At 40.4% G+C, this 13,603-nt stretch overlaps 1 protein-coding gene across 1 annotated transcript in view; it reads right to left on the reverse strand.

The window, feature by feature from the left end:
- The window catches only part of UBN2 (ubinuclein 2), an 83,118-nt gene that overhangs the window by 23,541 nt on the left and 45,974 nt on the right, over positions 1–13,603 (reverse strand). Inside the window, 5 exon segments of the mRNA XM_017880398.1 lie at positions 3,421–4,971; positions 5,942–5,992; positions 8,930–8,971; positions 10,707–10,731; positions 12,146–12,196. Coding sequence (XP_017735887.1) covers positions 3,421–4,971; positions 5,942–5,992; positions 8,930–8,971; positions 10,707–10,731; positions 12,146–12,196 — 1,720 coding nt within the window.

A 13,603-nucleotide genomic window follows, 5' to 3' on the forward strand; every position in this document is an offset into this window, starting at 1 on the left:
CAAAAAAAAAAAAAAAAAAAAGAAAACCAAGTTTTTTTTTTTGAGACGGAGTCTCGCTCTGTCGCCCGGGCTGGAGTGCAGTGGCCGGACCTCAGCTCACGGCAAGCTCTGCCTCCCGGGTTTACGCCGTTCTCCTGCCTCAGCCTCCCGAGTAGCTGGGACTACAGGCGTCCACCACCTCGCCCGGCTAGTTTTTTGTATTTTTTAGTAGAGACGGGGTTTCACCATGTTAGCCAGGATGATCTCGATCTCCTGACCTCGTGATCCGCCCGTCTCGGCCTCCCAAAGTGCTGGGATTACAGGCTTGAGCCACCGCGCCCGGCCAAGAGTAAACTTTTTAACAATGATAATATAGACAGTAATGCAGACTAACTCCAATCTTCCACATACTTTTTTTTCATAAGGAAAGGCCTTTATTCATTCATCTCTATATACATTTTAACATATAATCCCTAATATCAATTTGTTTTTATTATTTTATTTCTGATGAAAGTAAACGTACATACATACATCAGTTAATCCTAGATTTCAATTAATGAATTACCAGTTAGCTGAATTTGCTCTTCATTAGAATTCTGGCATCTAGTCATTCCTATGCCTACATCAGTGGCAGAATGATGATTTGAATATACGTATACTGAATGTATGCAATGTATATTGAATATCAACCCTTAGACTGTATTGAACAGCAGGAAACCTTGACATACAGCAAGGGGAAACTCTTCTCATTAGACGTTGCTGTTCCACATAAATAGGAGGCAGTACAAAGAGCACTTCCTGAGACAACACAATTCCATAAATCAATAAAAGTTATGTTTTCAAAGAATATTTAAGAACCTAAGAACTTGCATATCATAAAATGGTATTTTTTTTTTTGGTCAGTTATAAAATGAAATATATAAAACACATTTTGTTGAAAAAAGTCTTAAAAAGTACCTACAAAGCATAAACAGTGTTGGATTAATAGGTGATTTTTATTTTCTTTTTTCTAAATTTGCCTTCAATGAACACATACTACTTTCAGGGGAAAAAAAGTTAAAGAATCTAAATCATTAACATAAAGGACAAATCTGAGAAAGTGTCAGAATACAAAGAAGTGGCAGAGAGATTAAAACAATAACAGAAGATGATATGGAAGACAGAGAGACGAAACATAGGCTGGGCGTGGTGGCTCATGCCTATCATCCCAGCACTTTGGGAGGCCGAGGCAGGCGGATCATTTGAGGTTAGGAGTTTGAGACCAGCCCAGTCAACATGGTGAAAACGCAACTCTACTAAAAATATAAAAGTTAGGCCGAGCGTGGTGGCTCACGCCTGTAATCCCAGCAGTTTGGAAGGCTGAGGTGGGTGGATCACCTGAGGTCAGGAGTTCAAGACCAGGCTGGCCAACATGGCAAAATACTGTCTCTATGCATGGTGGTGCGTGCCTATAATCCCAGCTACTCAGGAGGCTGAGGTAGGGAGAATTGCTTGAACCCGAGAGGTGGAGGTTGCAGTGCGCCGAGATCACACCACTGCACTCCAGCTTGGGCGACAGAGGAGACTTGGTCTCAAAAAAGAACAATAAATAAATAAACATACAAAAATTAGCCAGGCATGGTGGCAGGCACCTGTAATTCCAGCTACTCGGGAGCCTGAGGCAGGAGAATCTCTTGAACCCAAGAAGCGGAGGTTGCAGTGAGCCAAGATTGCGTCACTGCCCTCCAGCCTGTACAACAGAGCGAGACTCCATCTCAGGGAAAAATTAAAAATAATAGTAATAATAATAAATATAATAAAGAGTTCTCAAAAAACTTAAAATAAATGGATCAGAAACAGTAATCAGACACATAATACAATAAAATATTCTTGATCTAAAATAAATAACCAGGTCTGAGATGGAATGCTATTATTATGTTCTAGGTATACAACTAATGAAAACTAGGCAGAGAAAACACATTAATGATAAGGGAACAAAAGGAGAATGAGAAAGAGTCTGAGAATGGTCTCAGACTTCTCCATAATCCTAAATACTAAGCAAGAGTCAGTGGAAGAGCATTTACAAAATTTGGAGTGGAACAGTTAGTGCCCCAAGAAGGTTATGCCTACTCAAGTGTGATAGCACAGAAAGAAATTACCAGGTGCACATGAGCTAAGGTAAAATAGCATTCATGCTACCCTTTTTTTTTTTTTTTTTGAGAACGGAGCTTGCTTGTCGCCCAAACTGGAGTGGCAGTGGCGCAGATCTCAGCTCACTGCAAGCTCGCCTTTTGGGTTCACGCCATTTCTCCTGCCTCAGCTCCCCGGAGATCTGGGAACTACAGCGGCCCGGCCACCTCGCCAGGCTAGTTTTTGTATTTTTTAGTAGAGACGGAGGTTTCCACCAAAGTTAGCAGGATGTCTCGATGCTCCTGACCTTGTGATTCCCCGCGTCTATTGGCCCTCCAAAGTGCTGGGAATACAGGCTGAGCCACTTGCGCCGGCCATGCTACCCTTTTAAAAATTTATTACTATTCTTTTTTTGAGATGGAGTTTCGTTCTGTCACCCAGGCTGGAGTGCAATGGTGTGATATCGTTCACTGCAACCTCTGCCTCCTGGGTTCAAGCGACTCTCCTGCCTCGGCCTCCAAAACAGCTGGGACTACAGGCATGCGCCACCATGCCTGGCTAATTTTTTTGTATTTTTAGTAGCCAGGGTTTCACCATGTTGGCCAGGTTGGTCTTGAACTCCTGACCTCACGTGTTCCTCCTGCCTTGGCCTCCCAAAGTGCTGAGATTACAGGCATGAGCCACCACACCAGACTACCCTTCTTAAAAGGACTGCTTGAGTGAGGCACTCAGCTAACTGAGAGATGTTTAAACTAAAAATTCATGAATGGGAAAACTGTGGTATAAAAGGACAACTGACACTAATTTGACACAGAAAATTATATAGCACTATAAAATTAATGCAAAATAAAAATTTTGAGAAGATAAATGATTAAAAAATAACAGGAATGTATAAATTTGATTTAAAAGTAAGAAAGCTGGCAGGAGAAAAAGGGAAGAGCTAAGTGAATGTTAAATTCCTAAGTTACTACTTTGTTCTGAATTTTGATAAGAAAGTTTGAAATACGCATTTTAGTTGTGCTTTTTCAAATAATTTTAAAGTTGATTTAGTGATAGTTGCTTGTAACGAAGACATCGTTCTGCCGGACAGCTGAATGCTCATGCACCTTTGTTACTTTGTTTAAAAAAAAAATCCACATCCCAACAAACACCTCATCTACAAGTGTGCCTACCACTATGATGTCAGCATCAGGAATATTCCATGGCCGCAGGCTGTAATAAGCCTATTGAGAACAATCCACATATCATAAAAAGCTTATTAAAGTTACCTACAAGAAAGATGACACTATGCAATCTTACAGTTTATCACATGGATGTACAGAACATACATACCTGCACACTGGCTGTTACCACTGAAGACCCTGAGGCAGTGGATGGTCTATGTGGAGTAGACAATGGTTTGGTAGCACCCTGTGTTCCACTTCCTGTTCCCCCAGATAGACTAGTCCTATTAGCTCCGCTTGAGTTAAGGTTGCTACCTCTGCTGGCAGGTACATTCATTGCAATTCCACTCAAGCTATTCTTCCCAACAGTTCCAGTGGATGATGAGTTTGTTAGCTTTGAGGGGGCCTGAAGATTTTTTGTAGATGGAAGGCCTGAAGTGCGATTAGAGGGCAATAAATTCAAGGTGGGAGACTGTCTGCTGATGTTCATTCCACTGGGCTGTTTATGGACTGGGTTGTTAGTGCTGGAGTGGCTACTCTGGGCTACTAGTGCATTTGGACTGGAACTACTTGGGGATACAGTAGGCTTGGGAGTCGGGTTGGATTTAGAAATAAGTTTAGTTGATACTGAAGGCTTAGCTGACAGAGAGGGCTTGGGTGAGGCAGAAGGCTTAGGCGAGGGCAGGGGTTTAGGAGATGTGGCAGGCTTGGGAGATGCGGCAAGTTTTGGGGAGGCAGCCATCGAGAAGGGAGATTTGAAACCCTGCGTGGAGATCTGTGACACCATAGCCTTGGCTAAATAGTTACTGGAGGTAGTGGTGCTAGGTACTGTCCTAGAAACCAGGGGGTGGGAGCCTTGAGAACCATTTCCAGGTGAGGGCGTAGATAAAGGAAGGCGGTACATAAGTGGCTTATCTGAAGTCTTAATAAGCGAGGAGGGACAGGAGAGTTGGGGATTATTACTTAACTTCACCACAGGGTTGGTCTGGGATTTACTGATGGTGGCCTGTAATGGAGACACATAGTTCTGCTGGACAGCTGAATGCTGGTGCACCTTTGTTACTTGTGTTAATGAAGAAGCATCTTGGGCCTCGGATGTTCCCAGAGCATGAGAAGAGGCAGCAATTTGGGCTTGGGAAGAAGAGGAGACGTGGGTCTGTGAAGAGGAAGAAGTGTGAATCTGGCTTGACCTCTGAAGTCCTTGTTGAAGTAGCCTGGCTGGCAAAGGTTCTAAAGAAACTTTAGGGTTCTGAATGGAAGAACCAGCAATAAGGCCTGAAGAGATGCCAGTATGAGCTAAATCCTGGGGTTTCTTTGGTACTGGCCCTGTGTGACCAGCAATAAGACTTGAAGAATGTGTAGGCTGAGTAGAATCTAGTTTTTTGGGAGTAGCCAGTGGCAGCTTACTCATGATACTAGCTAATTTTTCTTCTCTCAGTCCTGAACGAGGCTTTGTGGTTGGCATGCTTATCCTTGAGCCAACAGGAGGGCCCTTGTTCCCATTGTTGATAACCGCTAAAGCTTCAGAAACAAGATCCAGTGAAGGTGAATGGAAAGAAAGGTCTTCATCTAGTGAGTCGTCGAGGCAGATGGTTTCTTGGGCTGGTGCAGAGCTAGAGCTGGCTGCAGCAACGGCAGTCGTGCTGGAGCTCGTTGGAGGACCGCTAACCGAAGCCACCAGGGATGCCGGAGTTTTCTGGTCCTTTTTTGGACTATACTCCTAATGTAAAGTATCATATGAAAAAAACAGAAATGGTGAATAAAAAATTACAAAGTTAATTTTAAATAACTAAGAGATTTTCATGACAATTAAAATTGTTTTTCTACTGAAAATGTTTAGAGACTATCAAAACAAAATAATTTTCGAGATGACAGAGCTCCTGACTGAGCTGTCCTCACAAGACAAAGTATCTGATATATTGCACATAGCTGTCATACCTTGGTAAGCTTAACACCAAGTGGAAGGAACATTCATATACTAGTAACATTACTGATGAGCCTCCCTCACCTGCATCAGATCTTCACATCCTGCTCCAAATCCATCTGTTCAGATTATTCTCTTTTTATTCCCCTGCACTCAGGAGAAATTCTGCCTTTATATTAAGACTCTCCCCTTCTCGTCTGGGATGGTTTGCTAGGAGGCTGACCTTCACTTTCTGCTTCCATGCATTTCTGCCTCTTTGTATGCCCTGTCCTGCAGCTACCCTACAGCCAGTACATAGAAAAACTGGTACGTCAAAGTGGCAGATGATTCAATCCAAGCATATATAAATTATGCTATTTGTTATGGTGAATCTGTAATTTATTTGTAAATTATTCATTTGTCATTTATCCAATATATATCCATTAAGTGTCCACTGTGAGCAGGGCTCTATGCTAAGAAAACAAGGGTATTAAGAATTACAACTCTGAATACCTAAGAGTTGTTAGAGTCTGTTTCTCAAAGAATCAACCTTCTTAATATTTAAGGAAAATAACTAGAGCACAGTTTATAATATTCAAAGAGCAAAATAATTAAAAGCATCTATTTATTTTAAAGATAAATATAAAGTATTTGACTCATTTTATTGAGAAGCAAAAACCTATTACATAGAAGTCATATCAAAGTCTCCTCAATTAGTTTCTTAAACAAACCCAAACAAACCTAGAGTGTTATATTACATACTGATTTATACAACCATAGCACTTACCTTAAGCATAGTGGGGAAAGAATGGAGAGGAAGGGTCTTTACCATCACCTCCTAAGGTATTACATAAGCAAGCTGTTAAGAATACTGTTACACTCTAACTTCCTTAGTATTTTTTCTAAGCTTTTATTCTAAAACCCCTGATTAAAAACCTCACTGCCTATTGGAAGTACAAGTGTACTACATTAAGGTCACAAATGTCTGCTAAGAAGAACAGGTAATACAAATGAGACACATTTGTTTTGATATGTCATCCACTTACATAATTAGTGAAAATACCATTATAAAAAGTACAAAATAAAGGGTGGGAAATGTATCCAAATGTTGGAAGTATTACTAGTATAAAACTGCTGTTTTAAAGTGACTTTTTGATTATTAATTTTATTTATAAAACATTAAATGCACTCTAATAGAATACTGTATAGATTTATACTGGCAGAGAATTGTTCAGGATATACAACTGAGTCAAAAAAGCAGGTTGTCCCATTTATATAAAAGACTAAATAAATGGATAGCTAATTGGATAGATGGACGGATGGATGAATGGAAGGGAGGGAGGGAAGAACAGAGTTTCAGAGGAAGGGAAGGAAGATGTGTCCTAGAAAGTTAAGAGCTTTTACTCTCTCACTGAGGAGAAATTTATAGATACTTTTACTTTTCTCCTTACTTTTCTGTGTTATTTGCATTTTCTATTATAGGCATTTCCTTACCTTAACCTTTATATGGGGAGTTACAGTAGGAAAAAAAACACATCAACAATATAGCTTTTCCATTTTGGGAAAAGGAAAAAGTAATTTAACCATAGAGAAGGAAACAAACAAAAACCTGATGACTCCCCCATATCATTCTAACACATCCAGTGTTAGAATTTAATAAATTTCCTATCCAATTATTCTATTAATCATATGTTTGAACAGATGTATCAAAATGTAACCAATCCTTTATGGAGGCTATTAAAACTTTAGTATTCTAATAAAAATAAAGTGAAGTGTCAAAACAAAGTCCAAACTCAAGAGATTTAATGAAGGATTGGCTCAATATTATTTGGATCAGAAGACAAAGTAGTAGGTTATTAAGAAAAAGAGGACTATTGGCTGGACACGGTGGCTCACGCCTGAAATCCCAGCACTTTGGGAAGCCAAGGCAGGTGGATCACGAGGTCAGGAGTTCGAGACCAGCCTGACCAACATGGTGAAACCCTGTCTCTACTAAAAATACAAAATTAGCCAGGCGTGGTGGTAGGTGCCTGTAATCCCAGCTACTCAGGAGGCTGAGGCAGGAGAATTGCTTGAACCTGGGAGGTGGAGGTTGCAGTGAGCCGAGATTGCACCGCACCACTGCACTCCAGCCTGGGTGACATGGCAAGACTGTCTCAAAAAAAAAAAAAGAAAAAAGAAAAAGAAGACTATTTACCCTGCATTTAAAGAGGCTCTAACACCAAAAAAGTCCGGAAGGCCACAGAATAATAAATATTGATCATCTGGACACAATCTTATAAGCAAAGAAACTCATCTATTAAAAACAACAACAACAACAAAAAACCAGAGAGACAAAGCCTACAGAGCAAAGTGTAAAACCTAAAGGGTATGGGCTTTCATTAAAATTTTAATTTCAAATGATTATAGTTTTTACTTCTAGAGGTTATATTTTGATTCTCTTTCAAATCTACTTTGTCTATTTTGATAGGATATCTTTTATACCCTTTTCTATTTCTCTAAATATTAAAACATTTTAAGTAAAATTATTTTATGTGCTAAATTCCATAAATGCACTACTTGTCTGTCTTAGGGATCTAACTGTTGTTTATTGTTCCTACTGACTCTCACTCATAGTAACTTATCCTCTCATGTATTCTGTATTTCAGACTGCAAGTTCAGGTCTGACGTGGTGTACAGGAGGAAGGCCTTTGAGGCCTCTGAAGAGGGCACATTATACCACAGAGAATTTACTTTTGCCAGAGGCCCTGGGTTACTACTAATCCAATAACTAAGTTACTTTTTCCGCTTGGGGTTTTCTCAGATTGTAGAGGTAGTGTAACTTAAACTCCTAAGCCAAGAAAAATTTTCAGCAAGGACATTCTTCCTTCAAACCAGAACCCAGTCCAAGACAGCCACTTTTCTTTTTTTTTTTTGAGGCGGAGTCCGGCTCTGTCTCCCAGGCTGGAGTGCAGTGGCGCGATCTCGGCTCACTGCAAGCTCCGCCTCCCGGGTTCATGGCATTCTCCTGCCTCAGCCTCCCAAGGGGCTGGGACTACAGTAGGCGCCCGCCACCCACGCCCGGCTAGTTTTTTGTATTTTTAGTAGAGACGGGGTTTCACCATGTTAGCTAGGATGGTCTCGATCTCTTGACCTCGTGATCCGCCCGCCTCGGCCTCCCAAATTGCTGGGATTACAGGCGTGAGCCACCGCGTCCGGCCAACAGCCACTTTTCTTAATGTCTCTGCTGGTGGCCGGATTTTTTTCTAGTCCTTTCTTTTACTAAATACATTATAGTTTGAAGGTCCAGCTTTACACAGATTTCATCCCAAGTTTTAACCTGTACAAGCCCAAGAAAACCCTAACTGCTATGCTCTGAGAAGAAACATAAAAAGAAACCATAAAGTGATGGGCAGAAAGTGCCAAATGCCTCCAAGGGCAACCAAAGTTTAAGCGACAGATTAACACTGTCAGCTCCTTTTTTGTTTTGGTCTTAGGAATTTTCTTACATATTTTCAATCTCAGCTGTGCTATGAAAGAATATTTGTTATATTTTACCTAGCGTTTCCAAGTATTAATAAAGTTAAGCTTTATAATTGGCATATGCAGATTTCCCACTGCTACACAGGAATCTATTCTCCCAAATATAAAAGTTCTAAGATTATTATGAAGTTGAAAACACCTATCTTATAGTGCCTACTGACCTCTGCTAAATACCATAAATCTTTTTCATCTTAGGAATGTATTTCAACATTCACCAACTATAACTAATTAAAGATTTTGTTTTAATACTTACCTTTACTTTGGGTTTAGGTGCAGGAATCACCTTTTCTTTGCCCTAAGATAAAAGATTTTAAAAGGCTATTTCAGTAGCAGTTATATTGCTCATTAGAAAGTTATAATCAATAGCTTTGTAATTATGTGGTAAATAATTCCTTCTGCTATTTGGAAAGCTCTTTGAAGGAACCATATTTAAGTGCTCAGTTTATACTAAGTATGTAGCAACATTTTCCCCAATTCAGATTAACTGAAAGGCCGAACAGACAGTAAAACATGAAATGTAGATAATACAATTTTCTAAAAAGTAAATGTAAATACATAAACTGTAAAACAACCCCCCTCCTAAAAGAGCTTTAAGGAACTTCAGGCTCAAATTAAACCATGCCAAGAAAGTGTGAATGAGATTTAACTTAACCAAAACAAAAAAAAACCCTGAGCTTTTAAAGAAAAATTTTTGCAATGTAAAATTCAAATAAAAAATGTCAAAATGACAGGGAGAAAAGGGCAAGAAAATTACTATGGAATCTTGGAAGTTTTGGAAAACTATGAAAAAGTTCAAAGATTAAAAAAAACTAACGAGTTCCATAGTAAGTCAAAGTATTCAAATGTTTGTTGAATAAGTATTGACAAGCTAAAATACTTCACCTTGTCTACTTCACTTGGCTAAAATGTCACTAACTAGATTAACAAGAATCTTGATTAAAACTGTCAATTTACAACTTCACTTAGGCAACAGTAATTTTCTAAGTTTTTTTTGATGAAGGCCATTTAGGGAAACGACCTCTAGGCCCACTTATCCCATAGATTCCTACTTTACAGTACAAAACAAAACACAAAGTTAATGATAATAATGAAGATATTTTAAAAAAGGGAGAAGGAGGCTGGGTGCAGTGGCTCAAGCCTGTAATCTTAGCACTTTGGGCTGAGGCAGGCAGATCACGTGAGGCCAGGAGTTTGAGACCAGCCTGGCCAACATGGTGAAACCCCGTCTCTACTAAAAATACAAAAATTAGCCAGGTGTGGTGGCGCACGCCTATAGTCCCAGCTACTCGGGAGGCTGAGGCAGAAGAATTGCTTAAACCTGGGAGATGGAGGTTGCAGTGAGTCGAGATTGTTCCACTGCACTCCAGCCTGGGTGACAGAGCAAGACCCCATCTCAAAAACAAAAAACAAAAAACAAAAAAAAAAACATGACAGAGAGGGAGACATCTTTTGTAAACACCTTTAGAATTAAAGGAATGCATTATTTGTACCTGAATTGTAATGCATATACGGCTTTGGAACTACAATAGCCCCCCCTTATCCACAGTTTTCAATTTCTGCAGTTTCAGTTGCCTGTGGTCAAATGAGGTCTGAAAATATTAAATGGAAAATTCCAGAAATAGAGAGAAACCACATTCACATAACTTTTATTATAGTATACTGTTAAACTGTTCTCTTTTATTATTGTTGTCGTCAATCTCTTACTGCGCCCAATTTGTAAACTAAAATCTATCATATGAATGTCTGTATAGGAAAAAATAGTCTATATAGGGTTCAGTACTGTCTGCAGTTCTGGCATCCACTACAGGCATCTTGGAGTATATTGTCTGACGATAAGGGGGACTACTGTACAGGGAAATTAAAGCCAAAAATACTACTGACACAAACATATACATATATATGTATATAAAATTTATTTCAAAGACAACAAAAACATTTGCAACAAGTAAACCTATAATATATGAAACCAAACTACTTAGAACTTATACTAAAAAAACAGTAAGAACCAAAAACCACAACCAACTCAATACATCCCTGATGATATACAGTTGACCCCTGAGGATGAAGACCTTTATGATGATTCATTTCCACTTAATGAACAGTAAATATAATTTCTCTTCCTTATGATTTTCTTATTAACATTTTCTTTTCTCTAGCTTACTTTATTGTTAAGAATACAGTATATATATGGTACATAAAATATACAAAATGTGTTCATGAACTATTCATGTTATCAGTAAGGCTTTGGGTCAACAGTAGGCTACCAGCAGTGAAGTTCTGGGAGAGCTGAAAGTTACATGTGGATTTTTGTCTGTGTGGGGTGAGGGGGTGTAATCCCTAACTCCTGTGTTATTCCAAGGGTCAACTGTAATAATGAAGTGTCCTTCCTAAAAACTAAAAAATTCCTATATAATTGCATACAAGGAGAGTAGGAATTTTATAATGTTGCCCAAAAGATGTTAAACAGACCTCTCAGCAGAATATTAAATTAAGAGTGTTCAGTAAATTCTCAGTAACTTGCTAATTTTATATTTTAATAACTCCCCTTTTTTTCCCTAGAAACAGGGTCTGCTTTGTCCCCCAGGCTGGAGGGCAGTGGCATGATCTCCACTATTACAACCTCCACCTCCCTGGCCGGCGTAAGCTATCCTCCCACCTCAGCCTCCTGAGTAGCTGGGACTACAGGCACACACCACCATGCCTGGCTAAGTTTTGTATTTTTTGTAGAGAAGGAGTTTCGCCATGTTGCCCAAGCCAGTCTCTAACTCCTGGGCAAGTGATCCACCCACCTCGGCCTCCCAAAGTGCTGGGATTACAGGTGTGAGCCACTCTGCCAGGTTTTAATCCTTAATGCCACCCTTGCAGGCTACAGAGAAGGTGCCCTAACTTGTAGGGAAAAACAAAACTGTTCTGGAATTGACCAATAATTAACCAAAAAGGTGACCACAGAAAAAACTTGCCTTTTTGTTTTATGTGGGTAAAAGATCTTTCTCTAGTAATCACTTCACTAAGGAAATACCCAGTTTTGAACAGAAGGAAAGACCTCAAGAGTTGGTTAATCTTGTGGAAAACACTCTGCAGCACAGCAAGGGTGGGTGTGCATATGGATCTGTCCTGGTACACTCAAGACAGCAGAGGGCTGTGGATTACAAATGCAGATGGACGTTAAGAGGTGGAGAAAAAGACTGGCAGGTAGAAAGCCCAGGAACAAAGGAAAACCCCTGAGCCTTCACGCTTCCCTACTACCAGAATCCGAGGCCATTATGTGTCACAGTATGCATTTAGTAGGTGTTTAGAGGGTAGCCTGACAATTATTTCAATAGATAAATGTGTTCTGAAATCTAAATAGTCAATGGTCAAAATGATCTTTTTAAGTCCTATTCCAACTAGCATTTAATAAATGATACTTTTGTTCACTAAAGCACATAATGTGAATAAATGAAGCAATCTGGAGTCTGCATTTACTCACGGAGCAGAAGTAAGATGATTATGAACACTCCGGCTTTCCTTAAAAAGCATTCTGGAAAAATTTAAAGAACACAATTACTACTTTTTTATAGCAGATAATAACATAATTGTTTTATTTTTAAAGTAATTTAATTTTCAACAGACTATTGCTTGCTTATTTACCAAGTAAATTTATAATGGTACAGTATACTCAATAATCTATTTTATGGAGAGTTTTATTCATAGCTCACTGTAACCTAGGCCTTCTGGGCTCAAATGGTCCTCCTAACTCAGCCTTCAAAGAAGCTGGAATTACAGGTGTGTGCCATCATGCCCAGCTAATTTTTAAAACTTTTTGCGGAGTCAGAGATCTCACTATGTCGCCCGGGTTGGTCTTGAACCCCTGGTCTCAAGCAATTCTCACATTGTGGCCCTGTGCCTCCTAAAGTGCTGAGAAAACAGGGGTGAGCTACCAGACCTGGTCAACAGATCTTTTCTGTTGATGTAAGATGGAGTAATTTGGGCCGGGCGCGGTGGCTCAAGCCTGTGATCCCAGCACTTTGGGAGGCCAAGACGGGCGGATCATGAGGTCAGGAGATCGAGACCATCCTGGCTAACACTGTGAAACCCCGTCTGTACTAAAAAAATGCAAAAAACTAGCCGGGAGAGGTGGCGGGCGCCAGTAGTCCCAGCTGCTCCGGAGGCTGAGGCAGGAGAATGGCATAAACCCGGGAGGCGTAGCTTGCAGTGAGCTGAGATCCGGCCACTGCACTCCAGCCCGGGCGACAGAGCGAGACTCCGTTTCAAAAAAAAAAAAAAAAGATGGAGTAATTTAAGATCATGGGTAGAACTAGCCAAATTTAATTTTTACATTCTTTACTTAACTCTTTTTTTTGAGACAGAGTTTTGCTCTTGTTGCCCAGGTGATGTGCAACGGCGCAATCTCGGCTCACTGTAACCTCTGCCTCCCAGGTTCAAGTGATTCTCCTGCTTCAGCCTCCTGAGTAGCTGGGACTACAGGTGCCCACCACCATGCCCAGCTAATTTTTGCATTTTTAGTAGATACAGGGTTTCACCATGCTGGCCAGGCTGGTCTCGAACTCCTGACCTCAGGTGATCCACCTGCCTCGGCCTCCCAAAGTGCTGCAATTACAGGTGTGAGCCATCGCAACGGGCCACATTCTTTACTTAATCCTTGAGCTTTTTTTTTTTTTTTGAGACAGAGTCTCGCTCTGTTGCCCAGGCTGGAGTACAGTGGCCAGATCTCAACTCACTGCAAGCTCTGCCTCCCGGGTTTATGCCATTCTCCTGCCTCAGCCTCCCAAGTAGCTGGGACTACAGGCACCCGCCACCTTGCCCGGCTAATTTTTTGTATATTTTAGTAGAGATGGGGTTTCACCGTGTTAGCCAGGATGGTCTTGATCTCCTGACCTCGTGATCCGCCCGTCTTGGCCTCCCAAAGTGCTGGGATTACAGGCTT

Source organism: Rhinopithecus bieti, unplaced genomic scaffold (assembly GCF_001698545.2).
Source record: "Rhinopithecus bieti isolate Rb0 unplaced genomic scaffold, ASM169854v2 scaffold_11401, whole genome shotgun sequence".
NCBI classification, from domain to species: Eukaryota; Metazoa; Chordata; class Mammalia; order Primates; family Cercopithecidae; genus Rhinopithecus; species Rhinopithecus bieti.